The sequence below is a fragment of the Lingula anatina genome, chromosome 8, assembly GCF_051362555.1.
Source record: "Lingula anatina isolate TDL-2025a chromosome 8, LinAna3.0, whole genome shotgun sequence".
Lineage (NCBI taxonomy): Eukaryota > Metazoa > Brachiopoda > Lingulata > Lingulida > Lingulidae > Lingula > Lingula anatina.
Window position 1 is genome coordinate 7,972,750 of NC_141774.1, and position 21,593 is coordinate 7,994,342.

General features: G+C 36.0%; 2 protein-coding genes and 2 long non-coding RNA genes across 20 annotated transcripts in view; 2 read left to right on the forward strand and 2 right to left on the reverse strand.

Moving 5' to 3' along the window:
• The window catches only part of LOC106181702 (regulating synaptic membrane exocytosis protein 2-like), a 67,979-nt gene extending 63,070 nt beyond the window's left edge, over positions 1–4,909 (forward strand). For all 16 annotated transcript variants that reach the window (XM_086994679.1, XM_086994678.1, XM_086994675.1 and 13 more), the window contains one exon: positions 685–4,909. In XM_086994679.1, coding sequence (XP_086850805.1) covers positions 685–927 — 243 coding nt within the window. In that variant the 3' untranslated portion in view covers positions 928–4,909. The remainder of the gene's footprint in view (positions 1–684) is intronic.
• The window catches only part of LOC106181703 (uncharacterized), a 58,238-nt gene extending 51,782 nt beyond the window's left edge, over positions 1–6,456 (reverse strand). The window contains exons 1-4 of one of the 2 annotated variants that reach the window (XR_015330932.1): positions 6,354–6,392; positions 6,184–6,253; positions 5,429–5,443; positions 5,174–5,283 (exon numbers count right to left, since the gene is read on the reverse strand). This is a non-coding gene — a long non-coding RNA (uncharacterized LOC106181703). Of the gene's footprint in view, positions 1–5,173; positions 5,284–5,428; positions 5,444–6,183; positions 6,254–6,353 lie in introns of both variants that reach the window. The other variant, XR_015330931.1, reaches the window with a different exon arrangement.
• A 925-nt stretch (positions 6,457–7,381) lies between these two features.
• On the forward strand, positions 7,382–9,235 carry LOC147760299 (uncharacterized). The gene is made up of 2 exons (XR_015330930.1): positions 7,382–7,734; positions 9,104–9,235. It is a non-coding gene; the product is annotated as an uncharacterized LOC147760299 (long non-coding RNA).
• Positions 9,236–11,462: 2,227 nt separating this feature from the next.
• LOC106181697 (uncharacterized) lies at positions 11,463–20,555 on the reverse strand. The gene is made up of 2 exons (XM_086994155.1): positions 18,609–20,555; positions 11,463–13,138 (listed from the first exon to the last, which is right to left on the reverse strand). The coding sequence occupies exons 1-2, from the start codon at positions 20,203–20,205 to the stop codon at positions 11,772–11,774; spliced, it is 2,964 nt and encodes a 987-aa protein (XP_086850281.1). The 5' UTR covers positions 20,206–20,555; the 3' UTR covers positions 11,463–11,771.
• Between the last annotated feature and the right edge of the window lie 1,038 nt (positions 20,556–21,593).

The window sequence follows — 21,593 nt, forward strand, 5'->3', positions numbered from 1 at the left end:
ATTAGATACCCGTCAATGTAAACTTGAAAATCTGACCGTCTTCCGGAAGACCCACAAGACAGTCTTAATCCATCCCTGATACTGGTATATGATACAAATGTAAGACTAAAAGTTTGTCTTAGGGTGCTTTCCCAGAGATTTTGATTGATCTAAAGATCTAAAGTTTTAGATCGACCCAACTCCCTGGGGGTTCACGCTAAATTGCAGTCAGCTGAGCAGGCACCATAGTTAATTACCCCCTTACAGCTTTTAGTAGGCGGGACAGACGCTTAAGCCGGCCAAGCTGACAGTAATCTAGTGAGACTCCCCACAGGGATAGATCGATCTAAAATTTATGGAAATGGGGTGTTAATCTCAGAATTGATAATTCTGGTCATCTGAACCCAAGATTACTTCATTGCAGTAAACCCAAATGAATTGGCCAATGTTTTCCTTATTTTATCCTAAGATTGTTATACAATGTTTGGATTCACTTGTTAGCCTTATATTCCATCACATTTTAATTTTGCATATCCCAGCTTGAATATATTTGCCTACTAGTTAGTATATATATGACATTAACCTTTAAGTATGTTATATTCATGAATCTCGACATGCATATTTTCCAGTCCCAGAGAGTCCAAATTATGTAGTGTGTACTGTATTATATTAACATACATTAAATATTTCCTTGCTATCTTCCAGGTCACAGTTTGGGGCGATTACGGGAGAATGGAACGCAAAGTATTCATGGGCGTAGCTCAGATTTTACTGGATGATTTAGATCTGTCCAACATTGTGATTGGTTGGTATAAACTGTTCCCTGCCTCCTCATTGGTCAATGCAGGCAGTAGTGGGAGTGGCGGTGGCAGCGGTGGGTCGACCCGACGTAACTCTTCCTCCTCTTTGGACAGTCAATATAATAGCGCCTCTAGTTCAGTCAGGTGATGTTGTGACTTGGCGCAGCAAAGGGGGTAAAACAGGGTTGCCAAAATCCCAAGAGTAGTCCTCAAAATGAATAGGTCTATTCTTTATAACATCATTTTAAATTTTTAAAGAATTGGAATCAGTAGTATTAAGATTTCATAGAGTTCTGGCCCTGCGTATGCCTTCCTAGAGATACAAATGGACATGCATAGCGGATTTCTTTTTCATCTTCTCACAGGGGCGGATTTAGGCCGTCTTGTGGGTCTTCCAGAAGACGGTCAGATTTTCAAGTTTACATTGATGGGTATCCAATTTTTCATGTTGGAAGACGGTCAAAATTGGAGGATGAATCAACAAAGATAATTTGGAAGACTGTCAGTATATAGCTCTGGATCCGCCCCTGTTCTCATGCCAAATAAATTATGACTAGGCACGTTAGGGCTGATTTGACTCATTTCCTATGCCACAAAGATGATTATTATATAATTGCAGTGATATTTACAAAGTAGAGGAAAAGCATTGATAAAGGAATGAATTCCTTCGTGACAAGAGGATTTATATTCTAGACGTACCTGTACAACAAGGAGGAGGGAAGTCTGAAGAAACTTTTTGTTGGAATATTTTTTTTGTTTTTTCCTACTTTGTGATAATTGAAGAATTGAAACATTGTGTTGTATCATTGTTATAATTATTTTTTCATTATTAAACAGGGCTTCTACTTACCTTGAAGACCCTTTGAATTATTTGTTTATTGTAGAGTGTTAAATAGAGCAATTTCTCACCAAATTTGAACAAAAATTTGATCAATTATATTGATTGAAAAATGTTTAAAAATTGGTTACAATTCTGACAGGAGCCATTATTGTGAAAGGCAAAAAGTTTTAAAACTTGAAAATATCCAGTGTTTTAACAACTGAATGTTTAAATTTTTGACCCCTATGAGAAAACGAGTAGAGACATATAAGCTGTCTTTAAGAGATAGTTCTAGTGTAGAATAGTGTATTATAGTGTGAATTACATAGATTAGATTTCATACAGTGTATGTGGACAGTTGAAGAGTACTGAGTGTACATACTTTACCCTGCCACCATATCTAGCAGTAAAAAAAGGCCCATATTGGGTCAGTATTGGTTAGACTGAGTCTTATCCGGGTTGGCCGTGGGTCATAAGTGGGTTGACTACGAATCTCAGTTGGTTTAGTTGTGAGTTCCATTTGGAGTAAACAACAGGTTCCATTTTGTTAGGACATCGGATTCAAGTGGGTTGAACATTGATCTAAATTTGGCTAAAGCCACAGACCAATGAAAATCAACTTAAAACAGACCGAAAATAATATTTGGATTGAGAGAAAACCTTTTTGACCCAATGTTTAGACCCCCCCCCTCACTCAAAAAAAAAAAAATTAATAAATAAAAATAAACACCTACAGGCCTACTATTAAGATCTTTATAATAAACCAGTCTTAAACCATGCTATATGTGCTGGCTGGGTAGTATTGGTACCTAAATAATGTCTTAACTGATGAGCACATGTTCTTGAACAGCTGCCAGAAAGAAACAGGAGGCCAATCCATGACATATGGCACCAATGACTGGTTCATTTTTAAATGGATATGTATATTGCCTTTTGGTCACAGTTGTTTTTTTCCTCCTTCTAGTATATTTTTTATTTCATTTATTATTTTTTTAGTTGAAATGATTTAGATTCTAAAGTAAATATCTTCAATACGTTTCCACAGGTCATGTTTTGATTTTGTTTTTCATCCTTTACCATAAGACCATTTTATTTCAAGGTTTGTAATTAAACTGTGGGAGATCTTATTTTGAAAACATGAAAAAAAAATTGACTGCCTTGATGCACCTTCCTGTGGGGTGCTTTTCGTGACAAAAAATTGAAATTGGTATAGCTTGATTAAAGATATACTTGTGCAATTTGAAACGGTCCTTAAATACTGTACTCTTTAATTAGTACCTCTGTAGGATTAATGCAGGGTCACATGATTTCAATATTGGTCATGTGACCCTGACAGCCCTGCCCCCTAGTGGAGGGTGTGGTCAATGCTCTGATGCAAGTCATAATGATACTTTATAAACATGATTAAATTAACTTAATAAACTTAATAAAACTAAAAGTACTAATTGCTGAAAAGGGTTATTATTATTATTATTATTATTATTATAACTTTGGAACTTCTTTTTCCACTCATGTTCCTTAATACCACTTTCTAACATCCACAATTTTAGTATTTTTTTTTCTGGATTTTTATATTTTTTTTTAATCGTCTGAATTCATCTGAACTTATAGGTCTTCTTTTTTACTTGTCAGAATGCAGCACAAACTGTTTAAGTTTATTATAACCAATCAAAAGACTTGCCTCATTTGCCCCTAACCATGAACATGGGGGGTTGGGGTGGTCATGGTGATGTTGTCATGGTGACGCTGACTGTTTAGATGTTCTAGGCTTTGTATTAACATGTGTCAAAATGAAAGACTCCAATTATTTCATATCAGGTTGTTTCACCTGTTTATTATGTAACAATCCCTTTGAGAAGGCACTGTTTCTACTATTTATTCTTTTAAGAAATGTTTGAAAATACTAGTACTGTAGATGTTTAATTTATTGATGTATTTGAGCAAGTGCAATGGAAAAAGCAGTTTGTGCAGTTATATCTATAGTTGTCTTTATGGCATTTGTTTGGAGCTTCTTTTTCTATTAATACCTCTTATGTTATTTTATAAGACACTTTTGCATATTTAAGTGCAAAGGCATCTTGAATGTTTATACAATTTTGTAAGGTTTGAGGAATTTATTTCCTGTAATGACAACATTAGGAATAGTCACCCCAAACAGTTGTTGGAAAAATACCTTGCATGAAAGTTCATTTCATATTTGCTGAAGTAAGAAAAAGCTGTGACTGTAGTCTGTATTTCAAAGTTGCATGTTTATCAGACACCAATGCATACAGAAGAAAGAGAATAAGTATTTGAATATTTTATCTCAATGTTATGCTTTATGCTAAAAAGGAATATTTCTTTTGGCATATGAATTTAATAGAAGTCAAAGGTATTTCATATTATATCACCAATAAAAAACCCATAGTTTTGACTTTCTCCAATGTTAAATATCCCTTTTGCTTTACTACTAAGAACTTTGGATTGTGTTTTAAAGTAAATGATAATTAAATAGTGCATGAACAATGTATTATACAGAAGCATACTGCTCATTTGTGTATCAGTGATTCTTCAGTTTTATTTCTGTTGTTGGACATGACAAAAATCTCTTGTTGGCACACCTGTTTTTATTTGTCACCACATTCCATCTTTAAAAATCTTTTCATCAAACAGTTTGAAATAAAAAAATGGTATTCCCCCCAATTTTGTCAAAGTTTAATCTTTTTAAAAGAAAACAAAAAATGTGTCATTTTAAGTGTAGATTTATGTCACCAAAATTGCATTTTTTTCATCCATCCCAGATTTTAATGGCATTAATTTATTTGAGTTCATTGCATAGGTTTGGTGCCATAGGCAGGGTTAATTTGCCCACCAGGGGGTGCAGATGTGCTCTTGCATAAAACAGTTAGACTCAATGTGGTGCCCTCTAGTGCATATCATCTGATTTTTCATCAAGTAATTTATATTTCACTCGCTGCATTTGTCATTACGCATGAAGATACATTGACAGTTACACAGTTAAATTAATTATTTATATTTATTTATTTGAATGTTTGTTGCTGTCTGCTGTTGCTGCTCGTATTTGTTCAATCTGTTCAGTCAGAGGTGAGAAATATAATCTGACATTGTATTTTCTTTAAATTTTGTTTTGTGAATTTGTTTGATGAATATATATAGATATAGATATAGATTGCCAGTGTTTGTATATTGTAGATTGTAAATAATTGTATTTGCATGATAAGTACATGTAGCTGTGGCATCATCATGGTTGAACAAAGACCATTTTATTTAGCTATATAACAATTTAATAAAATTGGGCCGTTTTATTGAATGATTTTATACAGTTTTCATTTCCCATGAATAAGAAAGGGGGGGGGGTGCTTTCAACGTGACGAATTATATCTTTTATAACCGGTTTAAAAAAAATTTGGATTTCAATGCACTAGTACCACAGCATAATGAAGGGAAGGACAACAATTTTCTAAACCACTTTTTTTACTATAAATTCTACCATATTGGCATGTCTAAAATAACGTGCAAGATTATATAACACTTTGTTAGTAAAATATTTTTGGGAAAAAATCATACAACTTACCGGTAACTCCACTGGAAACACTTGGTAGCCTAATTATTCCACCGAGCTATACCCGTACTCGCTGGGCTACTGCCACTCCCCTGATCCTTCAGGCGTCCGATGAGCCTACCCTAGGTTCTAGATTCCGGTATTGCCAGCTCGATCTTGATTTCATATATAACCCATGTCGCAATTCGTAAAAGCGACTCCACCACGAGGTATATTTAGCAAGCTAGCTTTTACGTTTCTCTGACACTCAGGGTAGATGAGCCCAACATTCCGTCCTATCTCCTTTTGTGAACAAAAATAAATTGTGTCTTTCACTGCTATAATTAAATTATAACTATCTTGGTTACATAGATCAGACCCTGGGAATCAGTGCCAGAAAGGGGGGTGGGCGAGGGAAACTTGTCCAATTTCGAATCCCCCCGCCTCCCGCTTTGGTCGAGATTTCAACAGCAAGTGCCGTGGGATACTTGCAACTGAAATTCTTCGATCATACCTCCAATCATTAATATTGAAGGTGTGCTGTAACGCGTTTTAGAATGCCCAGAAATAACTTATAAATGTCATTGTATTCTTAAAAAATACTTAATTGTATCTTTACCAAATTAGATCTTGAAAATGGTAAAACCCGTCAAACAAAAGTACTCAATTACGATATTCCTCTGAAATACCAGGAAGGCTCGTGGCGGTCTTCATTAAACTTAATGTATTATAATTCGTTTAGACTTCAGTTATTTCATTTTGTGTGTGTTTGTTTGTGTGTGTGTGTGTGTGTGTGTGTGTGTTACCGGGAATGGCTAACTCAATTCAGGTGGCTGGTTCAAAGTTTATTCTGACATCCAAACGAATAAAATAGCATAAAATAAAAACCCTAAAAAAGATGTACAGCGATATTTACAATACAGTCGAAATAAATAAATAATACTGATAATTTAACATGTTTTTGTTAAATTAAGAAATACTAGTCTTACTATAAATGACAGATTACACGTATATAGATTTACACAGCGCTAACTCGCACATACTCCAATGTCCGAGAAGGGGTTGTAAGTGACTAAGACGGGGGGATAAACTAGAGGGTTCTGTAATCTGAGGCTGAAAGAAAAATGCATAAGAATAGTGGAAAATACATCTATAGTTAAGGTGATAAGAAATACGATCAGAGAGCAATGAAATACCAGAGCAACTAACTTACCAACACAAGCCACAAGTCTTAGCCTTTCCACCGTCTCAGTGCTCGAAATTGGCGCGCACATATTTTATATAGTGAAAGGTCACGTGATAGAAGATAAGTTGTCAAAGGATGTGAAGGTACTTAGTAGTCACGAGAGTCAACGTAAAGGTATTCAGAGAACAACCAAGTATATCCCATGGTCACATGTGTGTGTGTGTGTGTGTGTGTGTGTGAAACCGGGGCCAGGAGCTCTACCTCTCGTCCAACCGCTAAGTGACTATGAGGACCAAGCGGGGAGACAGCAAGTACCAGGGGCGGATTCAGAGATATTTTCTGACAGTCTTCCAAATTATCTTTGTTGATCCATTCTTCTTTTTTGACCGTCTTCCGACAAAAAAATTAGATACCCGTCAATGTTAACATGAAAATCTGACCGTCTTCCGGAAGACCCAGGTCGAAACAACCGATAAGTCCTCCTCCGGGGGCGGACGCTCAACTTCACAAGGCTATTAGGCTATTAGTCAATAAAAGCAATAATGATGATAATAATAATAATAATAACCTAGAAATATTAATCTCCCCTTTATCACCCTATCCATAAAAAATGCACGGCTTCCAGATCCTACAAAAGCTGAATTTCATTCCCAATAATTGGGAATTACTGCTGCAGCGCCGCTCTGTGCCACCAAAACAACTGAATGAACTTTGATCTGCAATTTTATATATTTTGTAATACGTAAAAGGTAATTTGAAGTATATTATCACCCCCGGATAATTTCTCGCTTTATCAAATAATGAGCGCAAATCATCTGGCTCTTTCGTTTATGCTGGTAACTTTTGTAACGACCAGCCATTTTCATGTTCTAAAGTGGAAGTAAATTTCCCATCATCTCCTTAAAACATTACAATAATAAATTACAACTGTCCTATCGAGGTATCATTTTGTTTCACAATGAGAGAAAACCCTCATTTATTCTTGACAAGGTGGTGCATAATTTCTGCGCTCTAGTATTTTGTACAATTATTCTCCATTACAAAATTATCGATACACTGTGAACGGCGAATTACCCAGTTATAAAACCCCTAAAATAGAAGTGGTACCCAATAGCTTGTGAGCCACTAGCTGATCCAGAACAAAGCTTTGTTCTTTTCGTCGAGGGCCTGCTGCATAGTAATCCGCACCCAACCCACCCACTACACAATGAAGCTGCTGCTTGCTCTAACATTGGTCTGCGTGTTGTTCTTTCTCAGCGACGTGCGAGCGTCCTATGTCGACTGCAGAGGGTGTTCTCAGGATGAATGCAAGTGTAAAGATTGGTGCCTGCCCCCTCCGCCGGCTCCTAAGGGAGTGAAACCAGTGCCAATGCCTTGCTATACGACTTGCCTTTGCAAGGACCAGTGGGTAAGTGTAACGGTGCATTCCCAGAGATTTAGATCGATCCAGAGATTTAGATTAAGATCGACCTAACTCCCACTTCTATACCAGGGGGTTCGCGTTAAATTGCAGTCAGCCGAGCGAGCACCATAGTTAATTACCCCCTTACAGCTTTTAGTAGGCGGGACAGATGCTTTTAAGCCGGGTAAGCTGACAGTAATCTTGTGAGACTCCCCACAGGGATAGATCGATATAAAATCTATGGGAATGGGGTCTAAGTTTATGGTACTAGGCCTATTAAGAGTGCATTCAGCACAGATGTGAGACTCCCCACAGGGATAGATCGATATAAAATCTATGGGAATGGGGTCTAAGTTTATGGTACTAGGCCTATTAAGAGTGCATTCAGCACAGATGATCCGCAAACTAACTGATTCGCCAATTGAATAAGGCCTACCCCACTAAAAAGCAAACCGCACTAGTTAATCCCCTGATGGTGACTCGCCTTCACACGCGCCATTAAACGGATTATTAAATCTCGGCTCATTGGTTTAATTGCTAGGTCCCTGAAGGAATGTCGCGTATGGAGCCGCGGAGACCATCAGCGGATTACTCGGCTTTGCTTTTATGTGGGTCGGCCATATTTGATCCGCAGATCTGTTAGTCGGCGGATCAACTTGTTGTGAATGACTCAAGAGCGCATTCAGAACGGCGGACTATTAGATTTGCGGGGTCAAATATGGCGACCCATTAAAAAGGTTGTTGCTTAATTCCCGATTAGACACTGAATAGATTCCCCGCGGGGATTTAGCAGAGGCTCGGCCATATTTAATCCACTGATCTATTAATCCGCTGTTCTTAATGCGCTCTTAAATGATTGTTGATTATAAAGCACATGTAGGTCTTCTTCACAAAGCGAGCGCTTTTATCTTAATTGCCCTCGTAATACAGATTGGAACTGATGAATTTCACTTGTCACGGCAAAAATATGAAACTTCGAACTTGAAAACGCTTTTATAGAATTTTGTAAACAGTTTTAGACGGGGTATACGCTAACGATATACGGCAAACAGTTAAAATGTCCAGGAAAGTATTTTTGCTATTTAAAGGACAAGCGCGCATTGTATGTTGACAAATATTCACCCGTTACTTCACAGTACAGTGGGACTTTATCTCTCAAATTTGAATAAAAAACGCCACGTCCAGAGCTTCTTCTTTTCCGTTTGTAGGTACCAGTACGTTGTCTTTTTTTTTTTTTTTTTTTTTTTTTTTTTTTTGACAAAAAAAAATAATAATAGTAATAATAATGAAAATTAAAAAAAAACTCGAGAAACTATAACTTTGCGTTAAACTATCTTCCCTATATCATATCAACACTTATATGTTTCAATTCCAGTCATCTGAGTGAGATGTGTAACGCATGATCAGTCCATGTGGCCACGCAGCCTAGAGCAATACGAAGAAGAAGGGAAACTACACCCGTGCTTCGTGAATATTTTCAGTGATTCCTGAATGAAATTTCCTAAATCCGCCACTGATTACAGGCATCCCAACCAACATTAATTTCTTCATTATCTGAGTACACGGACACATTAAAGGGCCCAGGATTTACTGAAGCGTAGGAGGCACACGGAAACTTTACTTCTATACCAGGCCCGTAGCCAGCAATTTCAAAGGGGGGGGTTCTTTTTCTGAAAAAGTGTACCTTTTAATGAAAAATCCCCATGTACTTATGTCAAATTTTACCCAGAGTGGACCTTTTTCAGCACAAAAGGGGGGTTCTTTCGAACCCCCCGAACCCCCCCTGGCTACGGGCCTGTCTACTAATGCATTTATCCATTCATTTGTTTTGCCTAGAGAGAGGCATTTTACTTACATGAGAAGAAGTTGTTTGCAATTTAGCTGTGTGTCGAGCGCTTCACTTGCTATACCGTTTTATTTACTGTAGTACTTTTTTTATGTGGATGCACGGTTGTGTTGGGGTGAGGGGGGTCATCAAAAACTACAAAATTTAAAGTAATGGCTCGATCATTTCAACCGGGGAAAAATGTCAGTTTTGGATTCATTAATAATTCCTGTAACATTTTAGTGCTTTTACTGTATAAAATACAACCAATAGGTTGTCGGCTTTGCAATTATGTTGCTACCGCTAAATAGTTATACCTGGGTGTCCTTTCATCCTCTCGACTTTGTGGTTAATCAGTATATGCATGTTCACGGGAGAAGCACCCATTTGATGCCGAAAATGAAAACCCTTTCTAAATCTCCGACTGGAAACACTACAGACCTGTTTGTTGCATTTTGTAGAGCTTGTCAAGCGCAAATGTTAGTGTTGTCCGTTTTTGTTTTTTTTATCAAAAACAACAACATCGCGAAGCTTAATGGTGTTTTTTTTTTTCAAAAAATAAAATGTGATATATAAAAAAAGAGACAACCATAGGTACAAATGCACTGTTAATTTGATTAAGATTTTATGTATTTGCAATATTTTAATTAATTAATTAAAACGTGACCTCCGATTTCACCTTCACTGAAATAAACTTTTTCTAATTTTCTAGCTCTTATACTAGTATTCCAAAACTAGCAGAGACACACACATAGTTACCATTGAATTAGAATAGGAAATCACAAATTGGGCATCTTAATGTGACACTGGGATTTGTAATAGTTATGATATAGTTATTTTAATTTTAGGACCCATTTCCACATCCAGATCAATCTAGCAGGATCAACCCATCTCCATGGAGTTTCTCATCACATTGCATTCAGCTTTAGTGGTCGTGATGTCTGGCACACCTACTGCAGCTGTTAGAGGGTAATTAACTATTGTTTTGCAGCTTCAGTAGGCGTGCCAGACATCTAAGCTGCTTAAGCTGGATGCAAATTAGTGAGAAACCCGTCGGAGATGGATCATACTTATTGGGCATCTTAATTTGACACTGGAATTTATAATTATTAATTTATTTATTTCAAGTCTAAATTAAAAATCTGTTCAGTAGACTTCACAATAGGTACAATTATGTGCGGTACATACAATTATAACAGTTTAACTCCTGGTCATTAAATTTGTATTGGAGACCTCCCCTCTCTGGGGAAGATCCAACCACGTTGGACTTGTTTTTACTAAATAAAGGATTAATCCTTTGACTTACTTTTCCACAAATGATGCACTTCAATGTTTAAAAAATCCTATTTCTCAAAAACCAAAACAGATACACCCATATCTACCATTTAACTAGAATAAGTTTTACCTTGCTGATGGATCAAATGGTACAATTTCTGATAAAAAGGGAAAAAATATTAGCACTACCCCTTATTTATGTCTTGTTAATGGATAACATGTACCTGATGTAAATTAAGCATTTCCCATGTACTGAAATCTGCATGGCTCAGAGAATGTTGAGTATGAATTTTGTTGACCTAGCAAAATAGCCTTACTGTACCTGCTTTAGTTTAGATTCAAAAAGCATGTGTATTGGATGATATGTTAGTCCCCATTCAGATCGAGAGCAGCCAGGTGCTAGCTAAGCCACGACCTAAATATGGCAGACCTACATGAAAGGAAGAATGTTTAATCCTGTAATGGTCTCTCTGCCTCTCACACGGCTCCCCATGCTTTGTCCCTTGACCGGTTGAATTGAACCCGAGATTTAATTACTGTGCACCTGCAAGGACGATGCATGGGGAGGGGTGAGAAAGGTGGAGAGGCCATTACTAAGGACAGGATTAAGCAGTATTCGTTTCATGTAGGTCCACCATATTAATGTCGCAGCTTAGCTAGCACTCGGCTCTTCTTGATCTGAATGCATTACATCCTTTGTTACTTTCTAATATCTACACTATGATATAGACCAGTTTTAAGGTAAAAAAATCAATGAATTGAAAATCAATGAAATCAAATCTGTTACTTCAGTTAATTCTCTGTCAACAAGAAGCCATATGATGAATCACTTTTTTTCACTTTAAAATATTTTCCCTTATCTTAATGCATGAGAATTTATAACTAATAGGTTAGATCAGTGCATCTCAAATTACTCAGATATCATTTTATGTCTTCCTACACATTATGCATCAGCGTCTGCAAAAACATTTCTAAACATTGCAACAGGGTATATAACAGGTCCTTCTCCTGGAGCAACATCATCTTTCAATTCCTTTTTGACTGCAGCTTCAATACAAAAACCGTTTTGTTCCCTTGTCCCTGGATCTGAATCCTCAATTTGAAATTCTGTCTTTAACTGACGAGAAGAAACATTCTCACTAAAGCCCCTTTGAGAATATTGGCATTTGAGTGATTTTTCTCCATTGTGGGTTCTTTCATGCTGTGTACAGTTGCTTTTGTCACTAAAACTCTTTTCACAGTACAGGCACTTGAAAGGTTTTACTCCAGTGTGGGCCCTTTCATGCGACATGTAACTACTTTTTTTTGTAAACCTCTTTTCACAATACTGGCATTTGAATGGTTTCTCTCCAGTGTGAGTCCTTTCATGTGTTATACAGTAGCGTCTCTCAATAAACCTCTTTTCACAATACTGGCATTTGAATGGTTTTTCTCCAGTGTGGGTTCTTTCATGTGTTATACAGTTGCTTCTCTCAATAAACCTCTTTTCACAATACTGGCATTTGAATGGTTTTTCTCCAGTGTGGATCTTTTCATGTAATAAACACTTACTTTTTTCAATAAACCTCTTTTCACAATACTGGCATTTGAAGGGTTTTTCCCCAGTGTGGCTCCTTTCATGTCGTACACATCCAGGTTTGCTTTTAAAACTTTTTTCACAATACTGACATTTGAATGGTTTTTCTCCAGTGTGGGTCCTTTCGTGCCTTGTACATGCAACTTTCTCACAAAAACTATTTTCACAATACTGGCATTTAAATGGTTTTTCTCCAGTGTGGGTCCTTTCATGATTCATATATTTACTTATCTCACGAAACCTCTTTTTGCAATACTCACATTTGAAAGGTTTTTCTGCAGTGTGTTCCCATTCATGTCTTGTACGCTGACTTTTTGTACCAAAATTCTTTTCACAATACTGACATTTGAATGGTTTTTCTCCAGTGTGGGTCCCTTCGTGCTGTATACATGTGCCTTTCTCACCAAAACTCTTTTCACAGTGCTGGCATTTAAAAGGTTTTTCTCCAGTGTGTGTCCTTTCATGTCTTGTACGTTTACTTTTTGTAATAAAACTCTTTTCACAATACTGACATTTGAATGGTTTCACTCCAGAGTGAGTTCTTTTTTGTACCGAGGGCCCATGTAGTATACCCGCGCCATTATGTAACTCCAACACGGTTTTCTTAAAATTTGGTATTTCCATGTTTAACTCAGCAGTATCCAGAAGAAAATTTCTTTTTGGAACATAAGTACACATAGGGCTTCTCTCCAGGTTGAGTCCTTTGGTTTGGTTTAGCCGTTGGTTATATAATATTTACACGTGTGAATCACTACACATGGGTGTCCATTCACGGTCGCTGTGTTTGGACTATCCTTGTGGAAGCGAAGTTTAATTAATTTTTTGCAATCAAAAGTTGCAGCCTCGCCAGCCAAAAAAAATCTTGATGATATACAGCAAAGTTGTATAAGTCTATCCGTCCCCTTTTCGTCGCTTATTATTTTGGCAAACAAGGACAGATTCCAAAGAAGGAAACTATGCAAGTAAAAAGGGTGTTATACTATTCACCGATGCTATTATCTGACATCATTCGGGACAGGCCAAATTCCAATATATTCACCTGTCCAGTTCATGTCTTTTACTTCAGTTATTTTTCTATCAACAAGAAGTAATACAATGTTTTTTTCAATTTTCCACTTTCTAATTTATTACCACATTTCTTCATGTTTGACACGCCACACGTAAAAAGTGACATAATGAGATCAATATGTATCTAGACAGCATTTCATCGATCAGTATAACTGTAATTTTTTTAAACATTGCAACAGTATATATCTGTGATATCACCTCTGGTGTAAAACTGTTCGACTTTTTGGTGGCAACTGGCTTCAACATGGCGTATATTATATTTCCCCCCCAAAAAGAAAAAAAAAAAGCAACTTGGTGGTGGGGGGAGGAGAGAGATCGAGAGAGGAGGGGCTAAACTTTTTTTGGGTGGAAATTATTCAATTTTTTCCATGTAGATTATATGATGCATCCAAGATGAATGAATCTGTTTGAATGGTAATAATCCAATGTATTGCAGTGTATTGCGCAATTCAGTCACACCCGCAGAGCTGTCAAATGTACAGACAAAAAGCAGAAATTAAATAACAATGCACAAAATAGGCTACTGTCAATTCTGATGCAAAAGTACATTATGCTTAACTGCAAATTCAACATCAAATTTTAATTATGCTCAACAGGTAATACCGATGTAAGTAAAATGTGTATCAAGCATTGAAAATGCCAGAATGAGAAAAATGAAAATATGATAACCCAATTGAGCTGGCTTTCTAATTTGAACAGCATGCCCATTCCTCAAAACCATACTAGTAATTTAGTTAAAAACAATAATAACTAACACAGTTTTCTTTTAATAAGATTTGAAGCAGTGAAAAAATATTTTTGTCAATTTTGATGTAACATTACATAATAAATTACAGAATAATTATCACCAATTTTTATTATTGACTATAAAAAGCATGGATATGTGGAAATTTGATTACCATTCGGCTTTATGTCCATGGGAGATCCGAGTCCCACAATGAATATGCCAATACGATAATAATAAATATTTCACTAAAATGTATAACTTCCAGAAAAAGAAGCCAATTAGACTGTTTTTCCAAGTCAGGCTCCATTTTAGTCCTGTGTTTCTTTTTTAAAAGTTTGACAATCATAAGTAACATGGTTTTCCCATAATAGTCATCATGGCAGCAGCACCCAAAATTGTTTTCTTCTATTTTGATGCAATATTACATAATGCTTAACAGCATAATGACCATCAATTTTCAAAAATAAAATATACGTATCATGGATTTTCAGAAAATGTGACTAGCATGGGTCTTCAAGCCCGTGGAGGTTCTAAGCCACACCTTGAAAATGCCAATATGTGAAAAATCAAATTTTCACAAAAAAAAAAAAAAAAAAAAAAAAAAAAAAAATTTTAAATGCCAGAAATACTTACCAAACAGACTGCATTGCCTACTGAAGCTGTATTTTAGTCCCATGTTTCTTTTCTGCAAGTTTGAGAACAGTAAGTGACATGGATTTCCTTAAATGGTCATCATGGGAGCAGTGCCCAAAATAGGGGTTTCTTCAAATTTTGATGCAACATTACATAATGTTTAACAGCATAACGACCATCAATTTTTTATGATAAAATATTAGTATCATGGACATTCAGAAAACGTGACTAGCAAAGGTCTTCAGCACCATGGGACTTTAAAGTCACACCTTGAAAATGCCAAAATGTAAACAAGACAGCACTGTTCTGAAATAGGTTTATTTACATAGATCAACTAAAAAAATTGATGAGATTTTTTTTAACCTTGCAAAATGTCCCTTATTCTACCTCCTTCATTCAAGATTTAAAAAACAATGTGTATTAACGTCCTTCCTTACTTTCTAATGTAAACACTATAACACTATGACCAGTTTTAAGGTAAAAAATCAATGAAATGAAAATGAATGAAATATCATCTATTACTTCAGTTAATTCTCTATCAACAAGAAGCTATTTGATAAATCATTAATTTTTCACTTTAAATTATTTACCCACATCTGAATGCATGAGGACTTATAACTAATAGGTTAGATCAGTGCATCTCAGATTACTCAGATATCATTTTATGTCTTCCTACACATTAATTTTATGTATCAGCATCTGCAAAAACATTTCTAAACATTGCAATAGGGTATATAACAGGTCCTTCTCCTGGAGCAACATCATCTTTCAACTCCTTTTTAACTGCGGCTTCAATACAAAAACCCTTTTGTTCCCTTGTCCCTGGATCTGAAGCCTCAATTTGAAATTCTGTCTTTAACTGAAGAGAAGAAACATTCTCACTAAAGCGCCTTTGAGAATATTGGCATTTGAGTGATTTTTCTCCAGTGTGGGTTCTTTCGTGCTGTGTACAGTTTCTTTTCTTACTAAAACTCTTTTCGCAGTACAGGGATTGGAATAATTTTTCCCCAGTGTGGTTCCATTCATGTAGTACACATCCCTGTTTGCTTTTAAAACTCTTTTCACAATACTGGCAGTTGTATGGCTTTTCTCCAGTGTGTGTCCTTTCATGTTTTGTACATGTACTTGTTGTAGAAAAACTCTTTTCACAATACTGACATTTGAATGGTTTTTCTCCAGTGTGGGTTCTTTCATGTGTTATACAGTAGCGTCTCTCAATAAACCTCTTTTCACAATATTGACATTTGAATGGTTTTTCTCCAGTGTGGATCCTTTCATGTAATAAACACTTACTTTTTTCAACAAACCTCTTTTCACAATACTGGCATTTGAAGGGTTTTTCCCCAGTGTGGCTCCTTTCATGTCGTACACATCCGGGTTTGCTTTTAAAACTTTTTTCACAATACTGACATCTGTAAGGTTTTTCTGCAGTGTGTTCCCATTCTTGTCTTGTACACATAATTTCTGTATCAAAACTCTTTTCACAATACTGACATTTGAATGGTTTTTCTCTAGAGTGGGTCCCTTCGTGCTGTATACATGTGCCTTTCGCACCAAAATTTTTTTCACAATTAATGCTGGCATTTAAAAGGTTTTTCTCCAGTGTGTGTCCTTTCATGTCTTGTACGTTCGCTTCTTGTAATAAAACTCTTTTCACAATACTGACATTTGAATGGTTTCTCTCCAGAGTGAGTTCTTTCGTGTACCGAGGTTTCGCCATTACATAACTCCAAAACGATTTTCTTAAAATTGGGCAATTCCATGCTTAACACAGCAGTATCTCGAAGAGAATTTCTTGCTTTAACACCAGTATACAGATGGCTTCTCTCCAGTGTTAGTCCTTTGGTTTGGTTTAGACGTTGGTTATTAGTTAAAACATATGGTTAAAATATTTTTACGTGAGAATCACTACACAATACATACATGGGTGTCAATTCACGGTCGCAAAAAAAATCTTGATGATATACAGCAGAGTTGCATAAGTCTATCCGTCCCCTTCATGTCGATTAATTATTGTGGCAAACAAGGACAGACACCAAAAGGGAACTATGCAAGTAAAAAGGATTTATACTATTCACCGATGCTATTTATTTGATATTATTCAGGACAGGCCACATTCCAATTCACCTGTTCAAATCACATCTTTTATTTCAGATATTTTTTATCAACAAGAAGTAATACAACGATTGGGCCCCTGGTTATTTTTAGTATTTTGGAGAGAAAACCGTGCCCTTTGTTAAGAACTATGATTTAACTAGTCAAATTTCTAATTTCAAGGGGGGGGGGGGGTACTGGTGCGATCTGTCTTAATCGCAGATAAATAATGCACCATAATCTTTTATTCAGGCACTGCTCAATTTGTTGAATTATTGGGAATTAAGAGCATAGTGTTCAGATCATCATAGTCGCCTTCCCCTCCCACAAAATTTACAATTTACGACCTAAGGTTCTAATCCTCTCGCTCATGACTGGACATTTTGGCCGAGGTTTTCTCTCGGAAATGTATATTTTTGTAAGTTTATTTCTTTAATACTTACAATCATTACAGCATAAGTATACATGTGTTTATATACACACATACTAAAGCATGTGCACCTGTATACATACATGAGCATACCCACACATACACACACACTCGTACTTAACTGTAAAGCTATTTGTTGCAGTTTATAGTGGTCAAGAACTGTACTGATATTTTAATAAGTATATAAAAGGTAACAGTGATAATTCACTTACTTTATAATATTGTTATTAACATAGTAGCTTGCAGAAGTTTATATACATAACATGTGTAAAGGCAGATTATTTAGAATAAAATATTTGTAGAAGAAACAATTACGCTGTTTATACCAGGTAAGTGTTTCTTCTAAGCACTCAAGACTGTTTCAGTTTTATCTATCAAAAGAATGTTTTAGTGTGGTACATATTCATACTCCATCACGTGATTGGTTGTTGAGATGATAGAACTGTATGTGAGTACATACTCGTATATTAAACTGTCAGATTTGACTACAAGGTGGATGCATATATTCATAACAATGATTGAGTAAGCATATATTAATACATTGCTGAGGTTCATGTCCAGCACCACATGTACCAGATATCTATAAATAAACCTTCTCTCGGAAATGTAGTTATGTCATAATGACCACTCTCATCTTAATATTCATGTAATCATTCAAGTTTTGTAATCAACTTTCTGTTATTGCACCAAAATGGACAAAATAACCTGCTTTGTTCAATTTTATTTTCTGCTTTATTTGTAAGGAAATTTGACAGTTTTGCAGCGTTTTTTATAAGTTTACCTTTATTGTTGCGTTTTGGCTAAAAAAAGCAAAAAAAAAAAAAAAAAAAAAAAAATCCTAGTGCTAACCCTGACATGATGGATCATTAACCTGAGATAAATGAAGTGTTTTCCCTTTAAAGTCTTAAAGACTGTGAAGCATGATTTTTTTCAACCTCGCAAAATGTCCCTTATTCTACCTCCTTCATTCAAGATTTAAAGAACAATGTGCATTAAGGTCCTTCCTTACTTTCTAATGTATACACTATGATATAGATCAGTTTTTAGGTTTAAAAAATAAATGACTTGAAAATGAAAGAAATCTCATCTGATACTTCAGTTAATTCTCTATCAACAAGAAGCCAAGTGACGAATCACTTTTTTTTCACATTAAATTTTTTACCCATATCTTAATGCATGAGAACCTAAACTAATAAGTTAGATCAGTGCATCTCAAATGTCTCAGACATCATTTTATGTCTTCCTAGACATTATGCATCAGCGTCTGCAAAAACATTTCTAAACATTGCAACAGGGTATATAACAGGTCCTTCTCCTGGAGCAACATCATCTTTCAACTCCTTTTTGATTGTGGCTTCAAAACAAAAAACCCTTTGTTCTCTTGTCGCTGTATCTGAATCCTCACCTTCAAATTCCTTCTTGGACTGAAGAGAAGAAACATTCTCACTAAAGCCCTTTTCAAAATATTGCCATTTGAGTGATTTTTCTCCAGTGTGGCTTCTTTCGTGCCGTGTACAGTTACTTTTCACATTAAAACTCTTTTCACAATACTGGCACTTAAAAGGTTTTACTCCAGTGTGGATCCTTTCATGCTGTGTACAGTTGGTTTTCTCCTTAAAACTCTTTTCACAATACTGGCATTTGAATGGCTCTTCCATAGTATGGGTCCTTTCATGCGACATGCAAGTACTTTTTTTCGTAAAACTCTTTTCACAATACTGGCATTTGAATGGTCTTTCTCCAGTGTGAGTCCTTTCATGTATTTTACAGTAGCGTCTCCCAATAAACTTCCTTTCACAATACTGGCATTTGAATGGTTTTTCTCCAGTGTGAGTCCTTTCATGTGTTATACAGTGGCGTCTCTCAATAAACCTCTTTTCACAATACTGACATTTGAATGGTTTTTCTCCAGTGTGGATCCTTTCATGTAATAAACACTTATTTTTTTCAATAAACCTTTTTTCACAATACTGGCATTTGAAGGGTTTTTCCCCAGTGTGGGTCTTTTCATGTTGTACACATCCGGGTTTGTTTTTAAAACTTTTTTCACAATACTGACATTTGAATAGTTTCTCTATAGTGTGTTCCCATTCATGTCTTGTACATTGACTTTCTGTATCAAAATTCTTTTCACAATACTGACATTTGAATAGTTTCTCTGCAGTGTGTTCCCATTCATGTCTCCTACACTGACTTTCTGTATCAAAACTCTTTTCACAATACTGACATTTGAATGGTTTTTCTCTAGAGTGGGTCCCTTCATGCTGTATACAGTTGCCTTTCTCGCCAAAACTCTTTTCACAGTGCTGGCATTTAAAAGGTTTTTCTCCAGTGTGTGTCCTTTCATGTCTTGTGCGTTTACTTTTTGTAATAAAACTCTTTATACAATACTGACATTTGAATGGTTTTTCTCCAGTGTGGGTCCTTTCATGGTCCATATATTTATTTATCTCACTAAACCTCTTTTCACAATACTGGCATTTGAAAGGTGTCTCTGCAGTGTGATCCCATTCATGTCTTGTACAGATACTTTTTGTACCAAAACTCTTTTCACAGTACTGACATTTAAATGGTTTTACTCCAGTGTGGGTCCCTTCGTGCTGTTTACATGTGTCTTTCGCACCAAAACTTTTTTCACAGTGCTGGCATTTGAAAGGTTTTTCTCCAGTGTGTGTCCTTTCATGTCTTGTGCGTTTACTTTTTGCAGTAAAACTCTTTTCACAATACTGACATTTGAATGGTTTCACTTTAGTGTGAGTTCTTTCGTGTACCGGGGGTCCATGTACATGTAGTATACCTGCGCCATTTTGTAACTCCAACACGGTTTTCTTAAAATTTGGTATTTCCATGTTTACCACAGCAGTATCTCGAAGAGAATTTCTTTTTAGAACACTAGTATACAGATGGCTTCTCTCCAGTTTTAGTCCTTTGGTTTGATTTAGCCGTTGGGTTATAAGTTAAAATATTCATGGGTGTCAATTCACGGTCGCTGTGCTTTGGATCATCCTTGTGGAGGCCAGGTTAAGTTAATTTTTTTGCAATCAAATGTTGCAGCCTCGCCAGCCAAAAAGTCTTGATGATATACAGCAGAGTTGCATAAGTCTATCCGTCCTCTTTTCGTCGCTTATGTGGCAAACAAGGGCAGACTCCAAAGAAAGAAATTATGCAGGCAAAAAGGGTATTATACTATTCACCGATGTTATTTATCTGGCATTATTCGAGACAGGCCACGTTCCAATTCACCTGCCCAGTTCACGCCTTTTACTTTAGTTATTTTTCTATCAACAAGAAGAAATACAATGATTGATTCAATTTTCCACTTTCTAATTTATTACCACATTGCTTCATGTTTGACACGCCACATGTAAAAAGTGACATATTGAGATCAATGTATCTTATATATCCTAGACATTTCATTGATCAGTAAAACTGCAATTTTTTTAAACATTGCAACAGGATATATCTGTGATATTACCTCTGGCGTAAAACTGTATGACTTTTAGGTGGCAACTGGCTTCAAAACATGGCATATATGTCCCCCCAAAAAGATAAACAAGGCAGCAAAGCTGTCAAATGTACAGACAAAAAGCAGGAAATAACTATGCACAAAATAGGCTACTGTCAATTCTGATGCAAAAGTACATTATGTTAAACTGCAAATTCAACATCAAATTTTAATTATGCTCAACAGGTAATACCAATGTAAGAAAAATGTGTAACAAGCATAAGGCTTCAGGCCCATGGGAGTTCAAGTTCACACTTTGAAAATGTATAACTTCCAGAAAAAGAAGCCAATTAGACTGCTTTTCCAACTCAGGCTGCATTTTAGTCCTGTATTTCTTTTCTGAACGTTTGGCAATCATCAGTAACATGGTTTTCCCATAATGGTCATCATGGCAGCAGCACCCAAAATTGTGTTTTCTTCTATTCTGATGCAATATTACATAGTGGTTAACAGCATAATGACCGTCAGTTTTTAATAATAAAATATACGTATCATGGATTTTCAGAAAATGTGACTAGCATGGGTCTTCAAGCCCATGGAACTTCAAAGTCACACCTTGAAAATGCCAATATGTAAAAATTAAATTTTCACAAAAAAAAAACTGTTTAACTAGCAGAAAGAATTACCAAACAGACTGCATTGCCTACTGAAGCTGTATTTTAGTCCCATGTTTCTTTCCTGTAAGTTTGAGAACAGTAAGTGACATGATTTTTCTTAAATGGTCATCATGGG

Coding starts and splice junctions, on each gene's coding strand:
- LOC106181697 (XM_086994155.1), bottom strand. CDS start 20,205: ATGGAAATACCAAATTTTAAGAAAACCGTGTTGGAGTTACAAAATGGC. Junction 13,139..18,608: donor TTTTGCAGACGCTGATGCAT/AATGTCTAGGAA, acceptor CACACGTGTAAA/TATTATATAACCAACGGCTA.